At 44.2% G+C, this 23,736-nt stretch overlaps 1 protein-coding gene and 1 non-coding gene across 2 annotated transcripts in view; one reads left to right on the top strand and one right to left on the bottom strand.

Moving 5' to 3' along the window:
- LOC124799121 (LIM/homeobox protein Lhx3) overlaps positions 1 to 1,769 on the bottom strand; it is a 202,566-nt gene extending 200,797 nt beyond the window's left edge. Inside the window, exon 1 of the mRNA XM_047262658.1 lies at positions 1,484 to 1,769. Coding sequence (XP_047118614.1) covers positions 1,484 to 1,769 — 286 coding nt within the window. The remainder of the gene's footprint in view (positions 1 to 1,483) is intronic.
- Positions 1,770 to 19,388: 17,619 nt separating this feature from the next.
- On the top strand, positions 19,389 to 19,463 carry Trnas-aga. The gene has a single exon. It is a non-coding gene; the product is annotated as a tRNA-Ser (tRNA).
- Positions 19,464 to 23,736: the final 4,273 nt, after the last annotated feature.

Raw genomic sequence — 23,736 nt, 5'->3', positions numbered from 1 at the left:
AACCGAAAAAAAGAGAGAAAATTTCCGTGTACGACAGCAGCTAGGTGTTTGCTACAGAAGAATTTTTATTCTGACGTATCGACGTAGATGAAGCGCAAAATCCTCCCCCCCCCCCCCCCCCCCCCCGTAACACGCACGCACACACGCACGCACGCACGCACACACACACACACCAACAGCCGCAACGGAAGGGGAAAGACGCAGTGATTATTCCTTTCACACAAATTCTACCGATCATTGAGATTCGTGTAAAAAGTAATCACTGATCACCAACAGTTAACTTTCCAAATTAACTTCCGCCATAATTCATATAAGCTGTATAAAGCTAGTACCACGTTTTGAAGAGGGATGGCACTCGTTAGCACGGCCGCACGCGCACACGAACGAACGCACCGCCCCCCCACCCCCAACCCACCCACCCACCCACCCACACACACACACACACACACACACACACACCTACATATATAATTGAATAAGTGGGAGAGAGAAGGAAATGCCTCTTAGCCACGGCGAATGAGAGGCAAAGTTGGAGAGGGACAAATATTCGAATGTGAAATGGAATTAGTTATGCGATTAGGAAGTAGTGTTGAATAATTTCCTTCACTTTGAGACATATAACCGCTTAAGACATTATCTGTTTATGAAGAATTATTTATGATGATGTCAAACACATCAACACCACATCGGAACTTCTCTGCGTATTTCCTTCAGTTCTTGTTCCATCCTTTCCTTCCTGTTCCCACTTCTTCCTCCCTCTGTACACTTGTCTACTCCCCTCCACTTTCTCTGCCCCTCCCCCATACCCCCTCCATTTTCCTTGTCTCTACCTGCCTCTCTCATTCGAGTCGGCGCACATGCACGGCTACCTACTGTTTACATACCAATAAAATCCTATCCTAAAAAAGAAGAAAAAAAAAACATACAATGTGTAGTGTTCACAGAATTAATAATTAGATACTTGTGTATAGTAATTAACAGAAGTCACCCTGTCTTGTAACGCACTCTCTATTTAAAAAAATGCAACAACACAGAATAATACTAGACAAGCGGGTCTGAATACCCTCACGTATATGAAAGTTTATATAACATTATGCACATCATCACTACTCTTGGGTAGTGATGATGGTTTAGAGAGAAACATGCACCACAATAGCGAATGATAGTTGACCTAATGCGATAACGCAGATGACAGCTTATTCATATCCTACAAGAAAATTGTTTTTGATATCTGGCCAAGAACATCAAACAACCGACTAAGTCTTTGTTCGTCTACGTGCAGGTCTGTGCGGAGAAAACACTGACTGTTGCCCCATAACGTCTTATGCTGCTTGCTGTGTACGCCTGTGAATGCTTGTCAGTGTGGCAACGGACAAAAAACACATTTTTCGCAGATGACAGCCCAAGTAATGACGAACAAGCTGCTGCACACTTTTTCCTTTCGCGACGCACTCTCAGGCCGTACTCGCCACGGGCGACTCACCTAGGAGCGAGGGCGGGAAGCGGTGGTCCACGGGCAGACTCTCGGGGCTGGAGTGCGGGGGCGTCAGCGGCTCGGGCGCCCCGCGGTACACGATCATGTCTCGCCACTGCTCGCCGGCCTCCGCGCGCCACCCCGCCTCAGCGCCGACTGCAGGCGCCACCCTCCGCCGCGCGCCGATCACCCCCACCACCAACCGCCGCCAGTTGCAGCCCCTGCCGGCCTCCCCACCACGCGGACGCAGCCGGGGCCGCCTATTGGTCCGGGCGCCCCGGGACCCTCCCCTCATTGTTGCCGGCGGCGAACAAAAGACGCACGGGGTGCGCGATGACAGTTCGCGACTGCAGCGCCGACTGCGAGTAGTTTGCCAGTCCTCGTAGCGCACATGTCCGCTGGCTTTGTCCTGCGAAATGGCGCAAGGACGACTCTTGGCGTCTGCCTTTTTTGGTCTGGAGGTTTCTTCCTGCCTTGTAATCCACGGTCGAGATGAGACGTTTGTACTGCACCGGCAGTTGGCTGACTAGAGCGTGGAAATATTGAAACTCAACTTTCACTGAACAATTCTGCTATATTTTTCATCGTCTTCTCCAGTATTTTTATTTGAGAGTCGGAATTGAGAAAATAATTTACTGAAAATATCAGTTGCACAGCTGCGCTGTACTCATTTATGTTTACACAGTATTTGTAACAGCAGGCAGATTACAGCAGGAAAAGCACTTACGATAAAGAGGAATTTGTGAACTTCTGTACAACTGTATACCTATAAATTGAAGTTTCCTGCTCGCTTATGTCTGTGTAATCGGGCTAATCTCAGGAACTACTGCAGGGATTTTGATCTGGTTTTCATTAATAGATGAGTTTCCTGCTCGCTTATGTCTGTGTAATAGGGCTAATCTCAGGAACTACTGCAGAGATTTTGATCTGGTTTTCATTAATAGATGATTGATCACGAGGAGGGTTCGTGTATATATAAATACTAGTGGACCCAGCAACGCCTCGCATTGTTAAATATGTTTGGAAATTGGATGTAGATTCTAATCACCTTCTCCCCCCCTCCCTTTTCTCTGTCCAACTTCTCTCACCCTCTCTTAGTCCATCTCCATCTACTCTGCCCTCACTGGATCGTATCAGAGCCCCGTTTCTCTCCATCTTTCCTCCCACGTCTCTTTATCCATTTCCTCCCCTCCTCCACTCTGGCCACCTCCTGTTCCCTTCTCTCTGAACTCGAGCCTCGTTTACCGCTATTGCTATTCTAATCGTAAGCAGATAAGCCATATTCACAGCTTTTGTATTTTCTGTGAAAACCGACTACGAGGAAGAACACAATATTAGACATTGCACTCAAATGGTTCAGATTGCTCTGAGCACTATGGGACTTAACATCTCAGGTCATCAGTCCCCTAAACTTAGAACTACTTAAACCTAACTAACCTAAGGACATCACACACATCCATGCCCGAGGCAGGATTCGAACCTGCGACTGTAGCAGTCGCGCGGTTCCGGACCGAAGCGCCTAGAACCGCTCGGCCATGCGTACACTCTTTTTAAAAACATACATGACGATAAAAGAATATATATGGGAGAAACCATTTCTCTGTGAGAAATGAAGCAGAACTGCACGTTTTCGCAGCTGAAAACAGCGCAGGATATTCTTCATCGGAGTTGATTTTAAAAGAAAACCTGTACGTTGTTCTTTAAAAAACATGTAGTCCACGTCCGTCCGAATGTCTATTAGAGTATAGTGTAAAAGTTTAAAGTAAATCAGTTTAGAACTTTAGTGCACTTTTTCAACAACATTTCTCCTTTATGTGTCATGTATACATTTACGTATTTTAAAAAAGAAAATAGCGTATGTCCGTTAGAGTGTTCGTTAGAGTATCATGTAAAATTTCGAAGTAAATAAGTCAAGAACTTCTCGAAATTTTTCGTAATAATATTTCCCCTTTATATATTACAAGTATATTTACATATTAAAATAATATACGAGGTGCATTCAAGTTCTAAGGCCTCTGATTTTTTTTCTAATTAACTACTAACCGGAAATCGGTGAAACTGGCGTTACTTCTCGACGTAATCGCCCTGCAGACGTACACATTTTTCACAACGCTGACGCCATGATTCCATGGCAGCGGCGAAGGCTTCTTTAGGAGTCTGTTTTGACCACTGGAAAATCGCTGAGGCAATAGCAGCACGGCTGGTGAATGTGCGGCCACGGAGAGTGTCTTTCATTGTTGGAAAAAGCCAAAAGTCACTAGGAGCCAGGTCAGGTGAGTAGGGAGCGTGAGGAATCACTTCAAAGTTGTTATCACGAAGAAACTGTTGCGTAACGTTAGCTCGATGTGCGGATGCGTTGTCTTGGTGAAACAGCACACGCGCAGCCCTTCCCGGACGTTTTTGTTGCAGTGCAGGAAGGAATTTGTTCTTCAAAACATTTTCGTAGGATGCACCTGTTACCGTAGTGCCCTTTGGAACGCAATGGGTAAGGATTACGCCCTCGCTGTCCCAGAACATGGACACCATCATTTTTTCAGCACTGGCGGTTACCCGAAATTTTTTTGGTGGCGGTGAATCTGTGTGCTTCCATTGAGCTGACTGGCGCTTTGTTTCTGGATTGAAAAATGGCATCCACGTCTCATCCATTGTCACAACCGACGAAAAGAAAGTCCCATTCATGCTGTCGTTGCCCATCAACACTGCTTGGCAACATGCCACACGGGCAGCCATGTGGTCGTCCGTCAGCATTCGTGGCACCCAACTGGATGACACTTTTCGCATTTTCAGGTCGTCATGCAGGATTGTGCGCACAGAACCCACAGAAATGCCAACTCTAGAGGCGATCTGTTCAACAGTCATTCGGCGATCCCCCAAAACAGTTCTCTCCACTTTCTCGATCATGTCGTCAGATCGGCTTGTGCGAGCCCGAGGTTGTTTCGGTTTGTTGTCACACGATGTTCTGCCTTCATTAAACTGTCGCACCCACGAACGCACTTTCGACACATCCATAACTCCATCACCACATGTCTCCTTCAACTGTCGATGAATTTCAATTGGTTTCACACCACGCAAATTCAGAAAACGAATGATTGCACGCTGTTCAAGTAAGGAAAACGTCGCCATTTTAAGTATTTAAAACAGTTCTCATTCTCGCCACTGGCGGTAAAATTCCATCTGCTGTACGGTGCTGCCATCTCTGGGACGTATTGACAATGAACGCGCCTCATTTTAAAACAATGCGCATGTTCTATCTCTTTCCAGTCCGAAGAAAAAAAATCGGAGGCCTTAGAACTTGAATGCACCTCGTATAGCCTGTGTCTGTCTGAAAGTTCAATAGAGTATCGCGTAACTGCTGCAAGTAAATCTGTCACAAACTTTCTGCGATTGTTGGTAACAACATTTCCCCTTTGTATATTACATAAAGGTTTATCTATTATATGTTTAGCCTGCATCCGTCCGAACTATCATTAGAGTGTCGTCTAAAATTTTGGAGCAACTGCTCAAGTACTTTTAGAGAGACTTTTGGTAACAACTTTAAATAACGAGTTATATATACACTGAAGAACCAAAGAAGCTGGTACACCTGCCTAATATCGTGTAGGGCCTCCGCGAGCACGCAGAAGTGCCGCAACACAACGTGTCATGGACTCCACTAATCTCTGATGTAGTGCTGGAGGGAACTGACACCGCGAATCCTGCAGGACCGTCCATAAATTCCTAAGAGGAAGAGGGGACCTCTTCTGAACAGCACGTTGCAAGGCATCCCAGCTATGCTCAACAATGTTCATGTCTGGGGAGTTTGGCAGCCAGTGGAAATGTTTAAACTCAGAAGAATGTTCTGGGAGCCATTCTGTAGCAATTCTGGACGCCTGGGGTGTCGCATTGTCCAGAAGGAATTGTGCAAGTCCGTAGGAATTCACAATTGACATGAATGGATGCGGATGATCAGACAGGATGCTTATGTACGTGTCACCTGTCAGAGTTGTATATAGGTGTATCAGAGGTCCAATATCACTCCAACTGCACACGCTCCACACCATTACAGAGCCCCCACCAGTTTGAACAATTCCCTGCTGACATTCATGAGGTTTTCTCCATGACCTTATCCGTCCATCTGCTCCATAAAATTTGGAAGGAGACCCGTCCGACAAGCCGGCCGCTGTGACCAAGCGGTTCTAGGCGCTTCAGTCTGGAACCGCGCGACCGCTACGGTCGCAGGTTCGAATCCTGCCTCGGGCATGCATGTGTGTGATGTCCTTAGGTCAGTTAGGTTTAAGTAGTTATAAGTTCTAGGGGAGTGATGATCTCAGATGTTAAGTCCCATGGTGCTCAGAGCCATTTGAACCCGTCCGACAAGGCAACATGTTTCCAGTCATCAACAGTCCAATGTTTGAGTTGACGGGCCCAGGAAGGGCGTAAAGCTTTGTATCATGCAGTCATTTAAGGGCACACGAGTGGGCCTTCGGCTTCGATTGCCCATACCGATGATGTTTCGTTGAATGGTTCGCACACTGACACTGGTTGATGACCCAGCACTGAAATCTGCGGACGGGTTGCACTTCTGTCACGTTGAACGAGTCTCTTCAGTCATCGTTTGTCACGTTCTTGCAGGATCTTTTTCCGGCCGCAGTGATGTCGGAGATTCGATGTTTTACCGGATTCCGGATATTCAAGTTGCACTCGTGAAATGGTTGTACGGGAAAATCACCACTGCATTGCTACCTCGGATATGCTGTATCCCATCGCTCGTGCACGGACTATAAAACCACGTTCAAACTCAGTTAAATCTTGATAGCCTGTCATTGTAGCAGCAGTGACCGATGTAACAAGTGCGCCAGAGGCTTGTTGTCTTATACAGGCGTTGCCGACCGCAGCGCCTTGTTCTGCCTGTTTACATATCTCTGTATTTGAACATTCATGCTTATATCAGTTTCTTTGGCGCTTCAGTGTATATATAGCCTATGTCTGTCCGAAGAGTGTAGTGCAAAAATTTGTAGTAATTCGCTCCGGTACTTTTCGACAGTTTCACTGTTTCCTCTTTAGATATATGTACACTGAGCAACCAGCACATTACGACCACCTACCTAATAACACAATCTGCGATATGGTCGCGAATTGAACAGTGACCTAAATATAGACTAAATTTCCTTTACGTCACGTCTATGGTCACAAATTTTCTGTCTGATACCTACGTAATAGCCGGTATGTCCACTTTTGACACAGATAACAGCGACGACGCGTCATGGTCTGGAAGCAATGAGGCCTTCGTACATTGCTGGAGGGAGTTGGCACCACATCTGCATACACAAGTCACCTAATTCCCGTAAATTTAATTTTTTTGAATGTGTGTGAAATCTTGTGGGACTTAACTGCTAAGGTCATCAGTCCCTAAGCTTACACACTACTTAACCTAAATTATCCTAAGGACAAACGCACACACCCATGCCCGAGGGAGGACTCGAACCTCCGCCGGGACCAGCCGCACAGTCCATGACTCCCGTGAATTCTTTATTTGGATGGGAGAGGGGGGGGGGCGGTGATTAGCTCTGATGCCACATTCTATCACATCGCAGGTGTGTTCGATCGGGTTCAGATCTGTCGAATTGTGGGGCCAGCACATCAATTGGAAGTCGCCACTGTGTTCCTCGAATCAGTCCGTCACGCTCCTGGCCTTGTGACATGGCGCATTATCTTGTCGAAAAATGCTACTGTCGTCGGGAAACATGATAGTCATGAAGGGGTGTAGATGGTCTGCAACCAGTTTACTATAGTCCTTGCCTTGCACGAGCTGCACTGGAGCCACGGACGCCCACGTGAATGTTCCCCAGAGCGTAACGGAGCCGCGCCAAACTTGTCTCCATCCCACAGTACATGTGTCGAGATACTCCATTGGAAGGCGACAGATTCGCGCCTTCCCAAGGGCATGATGACGAAGGTATCGGAATTATCAGACCATACAAAGCTGTGCCACTGCGCCAACGTCCAGTGCTGATGGTCACGTGCCTATTTCGGTCATAGTTGTCGATGTCGTGGTGTTAACATTGGAGCATGCATGGGTCGTCTGCTGCGGAGTCCCATCGTTTGGAGTGTTCGGTGCACTGTGTGTTTAGACACACTTGTACTATGCCCGGCATTAAAAGTCTGATGTTAGTTCCGGCACAGCTCGCTGCCTGTCCTGTTTTACCAGTCTGCCCAGCCTTCGACTTCGATCTGTAACGAGAGGTGGCCGTCCAATCCCTCGATGTCTGGACGTAGTTTCACCTAGGTTTCGCATTTGTTGAAGAAATTCTCCATAGCACTCCTCGAACACCTGACAACTCGTGCGGTTGGCCTTCGGGCCATCACAATCTGCTCTCGGTCTGACTCAGACAGACCGCACACCTTCCCCATTGTACACGTGAAAAGCACGATCAGTGATACTACAGGCACCGCGCGTGTGTCTGAGTAACAGTCATTCCTCTGCAGGCGACGCCGTTATTTCCTCGACGTCTTTATATCGATAGTAGGTCGGTGGTCATAATGTTCTGGCTGATCAGTGTGTATAGAACATAATGTAAAAATCTAAAGTAAATCGGTCTAGAACACCCCAAGATTTTTGCTAAAAATGTCTCCCCTTTAGATAGTCTATATATATTTATTTATCGTATACATTAAAAAAAATGTGTAACGTATGTCCGCCTGAAAGTTTATTAGAGTCTCATACAAAAACCTGAAGTAAATCGTTCAAGAACTTTTCGAGTTTTGTGGTGGCAACTTTAAATTACGACTTGTCTATACATAGCGGTATAGATTTCGTGGAAACTGGCTGAACTGTGATGAGTGAAACCCGCAGCCGCTGAGAAAACGATACCATTGCCATTTAACGGTGAATGGCAGAACTTGGAGGCACAAACAGCTCTGCATGGAGCGATTCAGCTACGGCAAACTGAGTGCTCGCGAGCGCTCATCTTGCTTTGACGTACCGACATAAGGCGGCGCGGTCAGTGTGGGTGCAAGTTACCGTTATCACAAATTATTTATTTGTACATTTTGAAATTAAACTTAAGACTGTTAAACGAATGTCACTTTCACGTGCTCATAAATATTTGTGAATTTGCGAACTTCTTCCAGAACGAAGGAGTACTGACACATGTGTATTTGTATTCATTTTGATAGTTCATTGTAAGTTAGTAAATTCAAAGTTAGTAAATTCAAAGCCCGCCCCGCCCCGCACAGGGCACCAACGGCTCATGCCAGCACAACCAGGAACACCCCACCAAACCAAAGCTCCGACACCGCTAGTTGCTCGACGACGCGTTGCCTGTGCGAGCCGATAGTCACTTAATCAATAACATCAATATACTTACATTTAAATGCGTTATGAAACACCATCACTAATCCTTACTAATGTTTTGAATGTCGTTTTTCTTCTACTCATTCCGTTTCAGTACAACAGCTTAAATTCAATTTCGTATCCCTCGCTACATTTGAAGGTGACTGTCTCTGCAATGCGCATTCACTAATCCATCTTACCTTCGTTTGAAATTTATACCATAATAGCTGATCGGTATGAGACACACATGCCCTTGAGGTCTCAGCAGTGGAAGACAAACCAAAAAAACATTCCCCCCTCTCACATCATCTGACCCCATAATGGCCACACTACTTGCCGTTCTGCCTCTGAGGTAAGCTGACAGCTTTGCTTAGCTCAGGGTCACGTTTATAAAGTCCGATAAAATTAAGCCCATCTTAAAAACATCCCTGTTTCTATATTTTTCTTTGCTGCTAAACAGGAAAACTAAAATCTTAAGATGCTCTTCACGTTAGTTGCCTGTTTTGGATTCGGCTGTTAGTTGGTAAATGCATATTATTATAAAACACGGCCTAGAATCGCAGGTCGCACGCGGCCCGCAATTTGACGAATACTGATATACACAATGCCCAAACTCCAAGACAACTATACTGCCATGTTCAACACCCACCAACACTCTAACTGTGTGGGAAGCACAACGTGCTGTGCCTACAAACAACAGCACACCTCGAAAGTACGCTGGATTGCAAGCGACGACGATGGGCACCATCTACTTGAGACCTTAAATATGTAGGATGGAATGAATCTCAGAAATTCGGAGCGGGTCTCTACAGAAAATTTCAGAACGCTGCTACAGATGGTTAGGGAACGCATTTCGGAAACAAGGACTACTATTTCAGAATGCCAGTTTCTATTTTATTCAGATTAGCAGCCGAAATTCATGCTCATAACTCACTGCACGTTCTTCGAAAAACGGTCAATGACTTACTTAACTTCGAGATATCGGAAGCAATCTTTTGAGAACAATTTCGTTGCCAAAAAACATGCGAATACAAAATCTGCAGTTTTCACTCGCTTGTATACAATAAAGCGCTTTGTGAAAAAATATTTCGGGAAGGGATGCAACTTTCATTCGTTTACAAACAGATTTCTTTTATTCCAGCAGCGCAGCAGCCCTGTGAGTCCAACTGTTGTCCTCCTGGAAGACGGAGTCTCCACAGTACACTCATTATGAAGATGTGGAAGGAAAGCCAATACCTGCTCACCTAGAATGTGGAATGGGCCTAAGTGATGGTACGAAAAACATCGCCAAAATATCACAGAACCATTCTGACCTAAACCCCACCCCATACACATCGAGGGCTAAACGCCTCATTAGGTCGTCGCTGCACCTGAGACGGCGGCCGTAGTGGCCGAGCGGATCTAGGCGCTACAGTCTGGAACCGCGCGACCGCTACGGTCGCAGGTTCGAATCTTGCCTCGGGCATGGATGTGTATGATGTCCTTAGGTTAGTTAGGTTTAAGTAGTTCTAAGTTCTAGGGGACTGATGACCTCAGAAGTTAAGTCCCATAGTGCTCAGAGCCATTTTTTTGCACCTGAGACCATGCATAATTTACAAAGAGGCGAAATCGTGACTCGTCGTACTACACAGAAAGGCTGCAGTCAGCTTCTCGCCCTGTTCAATTTCTAAGTCGTTTGGCCCATAAAAACGTGCAGTTTCATGTGCCTCTGTGACTTACGGTCCTTTTGCCCTACTTCAAGTATCAAATTGTTGCAATTCGCATTGGTGGCTCGAAAACTGGTTGAAAATTATCTGTATTTACTGACAGCAGAATTCCTAGCAGTGTTCGAATCCGATTGTCGCTGACAAAATGTAGCAATCTGCCGTTCTTATCGATTGCGATATTTTAATGACCGCTGTTCTTATTCCGTGTTGCGTGGCTGCTCACTGCTCGAAACAGTTTTTCTCGGGAATGGATAGACGTATCACGTCGAAATTTATGTCACATGTTAAGATCTACGGTCCCTTAGCTATGTATAAAAGTGGCTGTGCATAGGGAGTTAAAAATAATGGGCTATAGTGGTCGAGCAGCTCCTCCACACATTTCTTAGTCAGAAGTAAAGATGAGGTGAATCATTTTTACAGCATTGTGTATTGCGTATACCGTAGGAACAGTTCGGAGACGATGTGCGTTTGCATTAGCATGACGCCCTATTATGAAACAGCGTCTGAGAAGCCATATTTTGTAGAAAGTATCATTCTTCAAATGGATTATCCTGCCCTGAGTCATGACCTAAGCCAAATGGAACTCCTTTGGAATGAATTAAAATGTCGACTTCGTACCAGATCTAAGAGTCCAAGACGAGTGCTTCCTCTGCTTTCAGCCTTTGAGGAAGGCAGGTTCCTTTTCTCCACAGACATTCAGACACTTGTAAACTTTTGACCGTCATGCACTACCTTGCATTTCGGACAATTGACGAATTATGGTCTCACATTCATTCTCAAGTGCTACCCACAAAAGAACAGGTCACAAAGACAGAGGGTAAATCAGAACCCTATCGACAAACTGACTGAGGAAAACAAGAAAAAAATGACAGTAAAAACGGGCTCTAAAATACACAATTTAAGAGCTATGAGAACTTGTACATGTACGATATTGTGAAATATATCTCTTCTACTGCAACCTCTTTACTTTCAGTATTTTCGGAGCAGGTAGAATGGTCCAAAACAAGAAATAAATGTCCAGTAAACATGGGCTGTAACATACTTATCTTCAGAGATGTGAGCACTTGTTCAGCAGAAGTGATGTGTTTCACAGTAGCGAAGATGGACAAGGCATAAAGTCCATATAGTATGCATTTTATAACCGATATTTACAAGATATATTTCTCTTATTTTAGTTCATACTACTACCCTTGAATGTTTTTCGGTGGACTTCTGTCTCAGTTTGAAGAAAGTTCATGTCTGGTTTGTTAACAGACAAACATATTTTATGTACGTGGTGTACTTTTCGGACATGTTCAAAAGAACGGACGCCATTTTGATCCTGCTGCCGTTACGAATCAGAACACAAAGGAATTACAGTAATTAGCTGTCCATGGGCACTGATGAGGCAACTTGAAAATTTGTGCCAGATTGGGATTCAAACCCGGCTCTCCTGCTTACTACCAGATGCGCTGACCACTATACTATCCGGACACAGTGGTCACCACAGTCACATGGAATACCCTAGCACGCCTCCCGTCAGACCCAAATTCTCAACATACACCTCACACTACTGGTGTAGTGCCCCTGCTCATAACAACCATCGCTCGCTGCATCTCGCCGATTCGCGTAAGAGTTCAAGCTTGCTGTGCGTCTGCAATGAAGGAATCACTAGCCGTCATCGCCTTAATTGTGTATGTGGTGTCTGTTCTGTTCGAACATGTCCTTAAAGAATGTTGTTGTTGTTGTGGTCTTCAGTCCTGAGACTGGTTTGATGCAGCTCTCCATGCTACTCTATCCTGTGCAAGCTTCTTCATCTCCCAGTACCTACTGCAACCTACATCCTTCTGAATCTGCTTAGTGTATTCATCTCTTGGTCTCCCCCTATGATTTTTACCCTCCACGCTGCCCTCCAATACTAAATTGGTGATCCCTTGATGCCTCAGAACATGTCCTACCAACCGATCCCTTCTTCTGGTCAAGTTGTGCCACAAACTTCTCTTCTCCCCAATCCTATCCAATACTTCCTCATTAGTTATGTGATCTACCCATCTAATCTTAAGAATAGGCACCCCTTAAAGAATAGGCACCACATATAGTTCGGAAATTCCTGTTAGAAACTTGGATGACTTGTAGAAGGGAATAAGTATATGATATTTTGAACAGGAATCCGTGTCCGGAAACGTACCGTTTCCGTTTTAAGACGGTTTCAGCTCTGATGTGTAACGCATCGGCGTCTGCTGAGGGAAAGAGAAAAGTGTCAGAGTTGCTTGTCCTGGTATGCAGTAGGGCGGGCAGAATGACGCGGACTGCTTCTTGTGGTGTCGTTTGCAAAGTTTAGTTTATGAGACTCCTGTAGTGAAAGGAAGATATGCTGGCACGAGTTCTGTCCACTGCACTAGAAATTTAAGAGACATCTCGTGAGATGGTGAGTGTTTATCGCAACATGCTTCGTAAGTATAATGTTTGTAACATAGATGGTTGTAGCGACATCGAGCCGCTGTTGTAATGCGTCCGTACTGTTCTGCACGCACAGTACGCCGGGTTCTTTTTTTGTTTTGAGATAATGTGAACACGTAATGTTTGGGTGTTAATACAAACAAATGTGCTTAAGTATTAACGGATGATTCGTTGTGTTTCCTTTCGAATTGTTACCTAATGATTGTACTGCGTCATGCCTAATTCAGTTCGTCAAACAGGAGTCGATGAGAGAGACATCTGATTGAAAATGTCGTAGAACCAAAACGGTGTGCCTCCGGGCATGGCTTTCTATTCAAAATATCATATACTCACTTCCCTCAAGCCGTGCGTAGTGGCCGCATGGTTAAAGGCGCCATGTCACTGATAGCGCGGCCCCTCCCGCCGGAGGTTCGAGTCCTCCCCCAGGCATGGGTGTGTGTGTTGCTCTTAGTATAAGTTGGTTTAAATAGTGTGTAAGTCTAGGGACCGATGACCTCAGCAGTTTCGTCCCTTAGAAATTCACACACGTTTGAACATTTGAACTCCCCTCAACAAGTCCTAAAGTTTCTAACGGGAATTTCCGAATACCCTGTGTATATTATTAAGGAGATGACGGCTAATGATGCCTTCAGTACAGAATCACATCAAGCTCGAACTGTTACGGGAATCAACAAGATGACGCGAGTAATGAGGCTAATAAGCAGGGGCACTGTAGTATAAGTTGAGAATTTGGTTCTGACGGGAAGCTTGCTCGGATAGTCCGTGAGGATGTGGTGATCAATGTGTCCGGATGGCGTAGTGATCTGCAGATCTGCCTACTAATCAGGAGGTCTGGGTTCGAATCCCAGTTTGGCACTAATTTTCAACTTTTCCAACTGATATAAATCAGTGCCCAAAGGCACTTAAATCCTTTAATTCCTGTGTGTCCTAAAAAATATTTTAAGTAGGGCAACCTACAAATTTGTATTGTGGCCTATAGGTATTAGCAGCACGTCGTAATACATCTGATTTTAGCGACGGACATGATAAATCCAAAAGCGGAAAGATACATGTGTAGTCGTCAAGTTTTAAATATAATACTTATTAAACACAGTAGTGAACACCTTTGAAATTCATGTTGAATGTTTATAGTCGGATATATTACCTTTCGGAGACAGCACTTGATACTAGCCCCGTAAGGCCTAAATTGGGCAATTGTGCGGAACGTAATAAAGTAAATACTTGTTAATTCAGCAACAGATAAGGTTTGACCGTGATCTAGTCCTTCAAAAACTTCACGGCTGCGGTACCTATACGAAGAAAATGATTTGAATGATCACCTAGTCACGGTCTAAGAGACGACTTTTGGTAACGTGTAGAAACAAAACACCGATAATAATTAACAGGGCCAAAAACACTCACACAACCAGTGAGTTAGGTGCAACAGTAGACACATGGGCTAATATCAGTGAGAGCACCTGTTGCCCACACTTTAACTTTCTGCACTGAAGCTATTCGAGCCTTGTGACATCGTATTGTGTGACTAGTTGCAGTTAATAACTATGTGTGTGGTTTGAGAATGGGCATGTCAGCCCGAAACCGGTAATCATTGCACCAAAAATTTTATATAAATACAACTGAGGCATACGAAATAATAAAAAACTCCAATTTCCTCAATATTGAACAATTTCGTGCCTACAGTCACGTAGTATCATGCTTCGAATCAACAATAACCTTGACAAAAGGCAGATTATGATACTGAGATGTCAATATCATCGTCGAAAATGAAGTTAGTATTGTGTTTTATATAAGACTACCTGATTGCAGAAGTGATCTTGAATGTGAAAAAGTGGTTTTAGTCAGTTGTGGACACTGTTCTGTTGCACTTTGCTTTGATCATCTCACTGAAACACCACATCTGCACTTCGAAGACTGACTAGCTTGCAACAAGATCAAATCAGTAGAAAACGTTTCTTGTTCAGATAGCGTAATTGTATTAATACATCACGGCATTGAAATATTTGTATTTTCGGTCCTCTTATAACGACTTTTGTTTCTTTGCTTTACCGAAGTTCCTTATTTAGATCTTGAACAGGTAATTATTGAAATGGCTCTGGTGGTAAGGCTCGCAGTTCTGCATGCGAAGGGCTCATGATACTGTTTTTGGGATGATCCATTTATATTTTAAACACATTTTCATGCAGCTCGGAGCGTTAGAGATCACACACTTCCTTTGTTAGTAGCAATCACGTTACAGTTTTTAGAACAGGATATCTGCAAGCCTTATTAACTCTTCTGCCAGAAACTTTCTTCTTTTACTTGTGAATAGTGTTTAATAATGTTTGTATTAGATTCCCTTTTTAACACATAATCACTATCAGTGATGAAACAGTTTTCTTTCAACTTCGCCCGTAGAGTACTTAGGGTAATACAGTACCCTGTTAGTAACATTAAATGTTACATGTGGCAACAGGCTATAGGACAACATCGAATTTTCTAAGGTGATCAATAGTTCAGCTCTTCTACGAGTATATACAGCGTGCGTCATAGTTCACAGAGAAAACTAACAAGAGTGAAAGTGTAGCGCATAGTCGATGCAAAAACATTCCAGTAAATATGCGTCAACAAACGAACCGTTTGCGAAATAAGTGCTAGTGTGTGGCTACCATAATGCCACTGACTTCAGTGTGAAATGTTGCCCTAGTTAGAGCAGATGAACTTGAAGTGGAAACTAATAGACTAAGTCCTTACCTATTCGGCTCAAATTTCACCTATGGGCCATGACTGGGGAATTTTCTACACTCTTGCTTCTGATGCAAGACATCATATGTATGGTCCAAGTTGGATAGGTCGAGCAGGACGTGTGCCTCGACTTTCAAGATCAGATGACCTCTAGAATTTCCCATTGACACGGTTGAAGAAGTGGGACAACGAATTGCAAAGTCTTGACAAGATTTACGACAGATGATCCATGGCTGTTTGTAACTTACTGCAGAGACGCTTGGTGTCAATACGAATGCTCCATGTTCCACTACACGTGAGCCATACTGCGCCAGCATGAGGTTAAGAGCCCAGGTATCACACACTGCAGCAATTCACCTTGACTGGCCCTCGTTTGGGATTAATTAACGAAAGAAAAATTCGGAATTTTGTGTGATACACTCAATAGCATTTTAAAAAAGTTGCATTGCATAGTCTAGTTGCGAGGTGCAATGGACAGAATAACAGTTACATATACAGGAGGTTGTTGGTTCGAATGTCATCAGGTACACAATAATTTTTTGTTTTTCCGTCGTTATCGAAATTACTTCGATCATTAGTTTTATTCAGCTAACTGGTTTAAATGTAATTTTTTAATTCCATTTCTTCATCACATAAATTTAGTCAGTTTTAGTCAATTTCTTCATTTGCTCTCATTTTTCTTCCTACCATTCTTCCTCCGCCTGAAATCGTTGTTCTCATGTTTTTAAATAATTTTATGCATTAATTTCGATTTAATTTCATTTGTTTTATCACCTTGTTTTTCGTTCAATTCATTTTCAATCTATTTCTCATTTTGCTTGAATTTTGTTTTACTTATAAACCAGTCTTTCATTTAATTTTCATCTGCGTTATTTTGTCCTTAGTCCTTATTTAGATTATATTTTAAATGTTTGTATGACGATTACCATGTAATAAAAAAACTGCACATCTGGTAACAAAAATACGTTTTCAACACCATTGCACAGATATAAATGGATTATTTCGTCTTTTGTTTTTTAACTGATAGATCGAAATTTTCAAATAATTGAATATTATAATAGATAAATATAATTACATTCGTATTCACAAAAATTTCGATTGGAAAAATAATGAAATAAAGAAGAAATGAAACAAATGAAAAGTTCATTCGGTGATTAACATGATGTGACAAAGGAATAGAAATTAAAAATTGCATTTAAGCCAATTAACTGAATAAAAATAATGATCGAAGTAATTTCGATAAAGATTTGAAAATAAAAATAAAATCGTGCACCTGACGAGATTCGAACCGGAAACCTCCTGTTATCCTGTGAGTTACATCACGCAATCAGACTATACAATGTAACTTTTTTTAAAGCTGTTGAGTGTTACACAATATTCCGAATTTTTATTTTCGTCAATTATTCACAAACGAGGGCCCACTACTGTGAATGGCTGCAATGTGTGATACCTGGGATCTCTGCCTACATCACTGTGTAGATAGCTTCAAGAAGTCGATCGCACCGCTGGGGATCTCTCCTTATAAGTCCTCTTACTTCAAATTGTTTTGTTAGTGACGATAGATTAGTGGGGGGTGATTTGTAAGCTACTCTTTATTTGGATTCTGAATGCTGAGGCACTCTCTCCAACTACAGGCACCCTATGAATCATATGTATTTGGAATTGTAAAATATTTGGATAATCTAAAGTGGAATGATTCCATAAAATGAAAAGCGATTCGCATGGATTACAAATTGTCACGAATGTTGATAAAATCACAAGAAGTTCCCTGATAGAGGAGGAAAGTGCTCGGTTCATAACATCACTAGCATATTTTTTTTTTTTTTTACTTGACTTCGATTACAACAAATATTATTGCCTGCTGTTTCCTAATTTGAAACCATTGATCATAATTTCAACTTTTTTTATCCCTCCAACAGTATCAGTGATGGGAAATTCAGTGCTTTATACACATATGAAATTGAGTGATTTCTATATGAAATTGGCCTGTTTTCGATAAGAGCGATCACAAATTGGGGAGATAGTCAAAGATGTGGTCCGCATGATTTCGTTCCATATCATATCGCTATTCTGCTGGTCAGAGTTATCGCTGCTGAATCGTGAGAGTGTGCTGGCAACACTGTTTAGTAGCTAGCCATCCTATCTTCTGTCTTATGGTTTTACTGTTCAACAATCAGGATAGTGCAACAAATACATTCTTGCTACAGAGTGGAACTGGTTGAGGGTGAGTTCCTTTCGAGTATAAAACATTTATGTAACAAGCCCGAAGAAACGTTATAATTTATGTCCTATCGACCAGTAGTTTCTAAATAGTTGAATGTAAAGTATGTGGAAATCTAAGTTATGTGCCCATCTCCATTACCCTGGGAACTGCATTTCAAAATCAGGAGGAGTGTAGATGCCATAGAAGACTGCAGTTCTAACGCAATATCGTTAATTTCTGGAAGGAGTACCACACATGGCGTTACTGCACATATCTGATTCCATTGCTGTACAGAATGACTCCTTGTAAACAAATTACATTTCAAAATCAGTATAGGAAGTGTATGCCTTAGAAGACTGTAGCTTTTTTTAATGGAACATTAAATAATTGTGGATGGCAGTACTACATACAATAATAATAGGTGGACAAATATATTTTTCTGAATCTAGGACATGCTTCTCCAAAATACTGTGAAATATACATGGTGGTCAGAAACGACTTCAAAAACTTCTAAGGATACTGCAGAGGCTGTTGTGCTGAGAAATAACTGTTAAGAAAAAAATTCTATGCACTGCCTAATTTCCGAGTTATTTAGCCTTGAAGTTGGCCAATCAGGGCGTTGCGCACGCAAATTCAAGAAACTGCACGTGCAAAATGCGGTGATGTAGAGACATCTGTTTGTCCCTGAGTTACTGCTTCTTCAAATGCTAATTACCAATTAAAATGTACATTTTTCGTAAGTGAGAAATTTAAGGTATTGTGCAAAGGCTGGTTTCTTCGTTTTGAGGTAACAAAACTGAAAACAAGTTTGGCGACACTGTGTCTGGCAGTTTGCTTGAATTTGCGCACGCGATGCTCTGATTGGTTGACCTCAAATAACTCGGAAGCAAGAGTGACGTAATGAACTGTTTTCTTAACAGTTACTTCTCAGCACAGCCTCCAATGTAACACCCTTATAAGCTTCTCAAACTGTTTCTGAGCAGCTTGTATACATCCCAGGTTCGTTCATCATCGAGGAGAGCATTTCACTGGATGTTACAGTATTCTGGCCGGTCACTGGTATAACAGCTTCGATACCTCGCGTACTGGAAGACTGATCGAACACTGCTGTTAACTGCCTGTGAAGAAGCGACTGCAATTGTAGGATGGTGTTCCGCTGACCGAAGTCTACATCGACACCCAGAAGTCGTACCGAATTGGTAAACCTCCGGAAAAACCTCTTGAAGACACGGAAGTCAAATACGTCTAGCGGTTGGTAGTATCTTGTGCTGTCTGGTGGTATTGTCAAAACGGAAACGGCAGTGTCTTCTACTGCGTGTCCTTCATGCACTAACAAACTTTTGTGACCAGAAAATACTGTTAAAGCTGATGTATTATCATCTCGGATGATTTTATGAAACACCTCTTCTCGTCACTTCTGTAAATGTTCTTTGTTGACTTTCCCATAAGATGAGGTGACAACTACAGTATTGAAACTTCCTGGCAGATTAAAACTGTATGCTGGACCGAGACTCGAACTCGGGGCGTGAGTCGTGCTTGGGTAGCTCAGTTGGTAGAGCACTTGCCCGAGAAAGGCAAAGGTCCCGAGTTCGAGTCTCGGTCCGGCACACAGTTTTAATCTGCCAGGAAGTTTCATATCAGCGCACAATCCGCTGCAGAGTGAAAATCTCATTCTGGGTACTACAATATTATCCGTGTGAAACAAATTTTGTTTGGCACGCATCTCAAACGATCCGATTGGCTCTTTTTAAACAATAAACAGAAGTGACAGCAAGTGTCTATCTGCAGATATCGTTTACATAATTGTGTAGCTATGAGTCGTGTTACAAACGGACTGCACTACTCTGACAACATCTTTTGCTCCTTTTTCCGCAAGAGCTCGACATGACGTCATTTCTGAATTAAACCAACTCTCATCCACATTGCAAACATTCTGTTTGCCGACCGCTTCCATAACAGCTCTGATGATTATTCACAGGCAGTAATTATGGCTGTTTAGATATATAGCTTTTTTGTTGTTGTAACATGCGTTATCTTTCGTGACACAGTACCATATATATCCTTGAAGGCGTAAACCCACCCAGAAAATGCCTTGAAATTATTTAAGCTTACCTCCATTGCGGCTTTGAACGACCCACTGCTATACGCCGCGGATCGTGAACTTATCACTGTATGGTTTGTTAAATGTATCGAAATAGATTATATTTACTTTTGCAAGCTTCTGGCGATACAGATTCCTCTTCTGTTTTAATAATTTAAAGATCTTCTTGACGGTCTTGAAAGATACATTCTCTTTCTTTCCAAAAGGCATCGGCCCGTTGCATGCATTCCTTTGTTACGGGCACGGGAAAATTGGGATTCGACGATTTTACATCGTCCTCGCACAGCTCCAGCCCCGTTGAAGCAAAGAAAGTGTTCTGGCAATGTGACGGTGGTGAGATGCCAGCTTTGTTGTCGTTGTCATTATCCTTTTGTACACATGCACTGAACGTCAACCCACTATTTTCTTCTATATCTAGCACGTCTTCATCCAAGCAGTGCGTCATGTGCTTTCGTCTCCGTGCATAGAAGTACGTCCAATAACCATAAATATTGATGCTTAATAGTCACAACTTTCAAGAGTCATTGTTCTTTGACATTTAACCACTGCAGTTTATCTCCATCATTCCATACCACTTCCAGAGGTGTTGCACGACAGCTTGTGGGTTCACCGACATCACGAAACAAACCTCTTATTAAACTCCGCTACAGTACTTCGCGTTAGGCCGCCGTGAACCGGTGCGTCTGACAAGTAACCCGAGCGCGCGAATGTTTAAAATCTGTAAGTTGAGAAAGGGCCATGCCATCGAAGTACCTGCATAATGGTCCGAATTTTCGCGTGAGATCTATTGCTGGATTGATATCTGTACGAGGTCGGTTGATGAAGTTCTCTTGTCGGTCTACTAACGTCGCGCGCGATGTGAAATTTAAAAATTTTCCGGTGAATTAAATGTTCGAAAAGATTTCGGAATTTGCAGCCGGTCGTCGTAAACTTCACTCCACGATATTTCGACTGCCCACCTGCCACTCGTCTTCAGGTGATCCATCGAAGAATCCTCTGAATGCGAAAATATTATGTTGACACCGACCTACATAGGGCGGAACGATCACCACGATAAAATAAGGGAAATCAGAGCTCGTACGGAAAGATATAGGTGTTCATTCTTTCCGCGCGCTATACGAGATTGGAATAATAGAGAATTTTGAACGTGGTTCTATGAACCCTTTGCCAGGCACTTAAATGTGATTTGCAGAGTAACCATGTAGATGTAGATGTAGATGGAGAAGACTGACGAAGACGTTCTCCACTTCTCACTATATAGCTCGCTCATAGTATTGCCGCTCATGCGTCAGAGTCACGGTGACAGGTCGACCACAGCGCCCGGTGCCAGCGTCCTCGCCGGCGGAACTCCGAAGAGCAGCTTCTTCGGCGTTGCCGCTAGCCACAGCCATCTCGGAAATAACGGGATTCCACGCGTTATCCAGCTGGTAGCCGCTGTCACAGTTCATTACATTTTTCATGATGTATGCATGTTTCAGCGAATTCTTTGACAATGGTGTCCCAAAAACATTTTACTGAGGCAAAAATTAATGTTTTGTAAAGCTCCATCGACTGTCCGTTGGAGATAGAATGTTCCGCAATTGCAGACTTTGTGGGCTGCAAAAGGTGAGTGCAACGTTTATGTTCTGCGCAGCGTTTTTACGATGTGTGTGTTCTTTGTCCTATGTAGGGCATACCACACTGACAAGGTATTTTGTAAATTCCCGCCTTCCGCAATAACAATTTATCCTTCTCTGATACCAGCAGGTCCAAAATCTTAGCCGGCCGGAGTGGCCGTGCGGTTCTAGGCGCTACAGTCTGGAACCGTGAGACCGCTACGGTCACAGGTTCGAATCCTGCCTAGGGCATGGATGTGTGTGATGTCCTTAGGTTAGTTAGGTTTAAGTAGTTCTAAGTTCTAGGGGCTGATGACCTCAGAAGTTGAGTCCCATAGTGCTCAGAGCCATTTTGCACTAAAATCCTAGATGGTAGGCAGAAAATCACTTTCACCTGAAAATCACTAAGGATTCTTGCTATTTTGGAGGAAATATTTGCAACGAAGGGAAGAAGAGCTAGGGACTTTGCTGGCGCGTTCTCCTCTTTATGCACTTCCTGGTTCTTGATTTTAGCTGAAAATGCCCTGTTAATTTTCCGGCTGGAGAATCCACAACCTCTGAACACTGTTTTTAAATGTGCAAGCTCTTCAGACAAACTACACTCCTGGAAATGGAAAAAAGAACACATTGAAACTGGTGTGTCAGACCCACCATACTTGCTCCGGACACTGCGAGAGGGCTGTACAAGCAATGATCACACGCACGGCACAGCGGACACACCAGGAACCGCGGTGTTGGCCGTCGAATGGCGCTGGCTGCGCAGCATTTGTGCACCGCCGCCGTCAGTGTCAGCCAGTTTGCCGTGGCATACGGAGCTCCATCACAGTCTTTAACACTGGTAGCATGCCGCGACAGCGTGGACGTGAACCGTATGTGCAGTTGACGGACTTTGAGCGAGGGCGTATAGTGGGCATGCGGGAGGCCGGGTGGACGTACCGCCGAATTGCTCAACACGTGAAGCGTGAGGTCTTCACAGTACATCGATGTTGTCGCCAGTGGTCGGCGGAAGGTGCACGTGCCCGTCGACCTGGGACCGGACCGCAGCGACGCACGGATGCACGCCAAGACCGTAGGATCCTACCCAGTGCCGTAGGGGACCGCACCGCCACTTCCCAGCAAATTAGGGACACTGTTGCTCCTGGGGTATCGGCGAGGACCATTCGCAACCGTCTCCATGAAGCTGGGCTACGGTCCCGCACACCGTTAGGCCGTCTTCCGCTCACGCCCCAACATCGTGCAGCCCGCCTCCAGTGGTGTCGCGACAGGCGTGAATGGAGGGACGAATGGAGACGTGTCGTCTTCAGCGATGAGAGTCGCTTCTGCCTTGGTGCCAATGATGGTCGTATGCGTGTTTGGCGCCGTGCAGGTAAGCGCCACAATCAGGACTGCATACGACCGAGGCACACAGGGCCAACACCCGGCATCATGGTGTGGGGAGCGATCTCCTACACTGGCCGTACACCACTGGTGATCGTCGAGGGGACACTGAATAGTGCACGGTACATCCAAACCGTCATCGAACCCATCGTTCTACCATTCCTAGACCGGCAAGGGAACTTGCTGTTCCAACAGGACAATGCACGTCCGCATGTATCCCGTGCCACCCAACGTGCTCTAGAAGGTGTAAGTCAACTACCCTGGCCAGCAAGATCTCCGGATCTGTCCCCCATTGAGCATGTTTGGGACTGGATGAAGCGTCGTCTCACGCGGTCTGCACGTCCAGCACGAACGCTGGTCCAACTGAGGCGCCAGGTGGAAATGGCATGGCAAGCCGTTCCACAGGACTACATCCAGCATCTCTACGATCGTCTGCATGGGAGAATAGCAGCCTGCATTGCTGCGAAAGGTGGATATACACTGTACTAGTGCCGACTTTGTGCATGCTCTGTTGCCTGTGTCTATGTGCCTGTGGTTCTGTCAGTGTGATCATGTGATGTATCTGACCCCAGGAATGTGTCAATAAAGTTTCCCCTTCCTGGGACAATGAATTCACGGTGTTCTTATTTCAGTTTCCAGGAGTGTATCTGCATCCGACACTGCATGGGCTCTCTGTACAAGGGTTTTAAGCACACTCATGTTTGAGATGGGTGACGGCAACTTGACGAGTGTATGCACAAATCACAGTGAGTGGGATTACGAGCCGGCCGGGGTGACCGAGCGGTTCTAGGCGCTACAGTCTGGAACC

Source organism: Schistocerca piceifrons, chromosome 5 (genome assembly GCF_021461385.2).
Source record: "Schistocerca piceifrons isolate TAMUIC-IGC-003096 chromosome 5, iqSchPice1.1, whole genome shotgun sequence".
In the NCBI taxonomy this organism is placed as follows: Eukaryota; Metazoa; Arthropoda; class Insecta; order Orthoptera; family Acrididae; genus Schistocerca; species Schistocerca piceifrons.
This window is presented reverse-complemented; position numbering and strand designations above follow the sequence as displayed.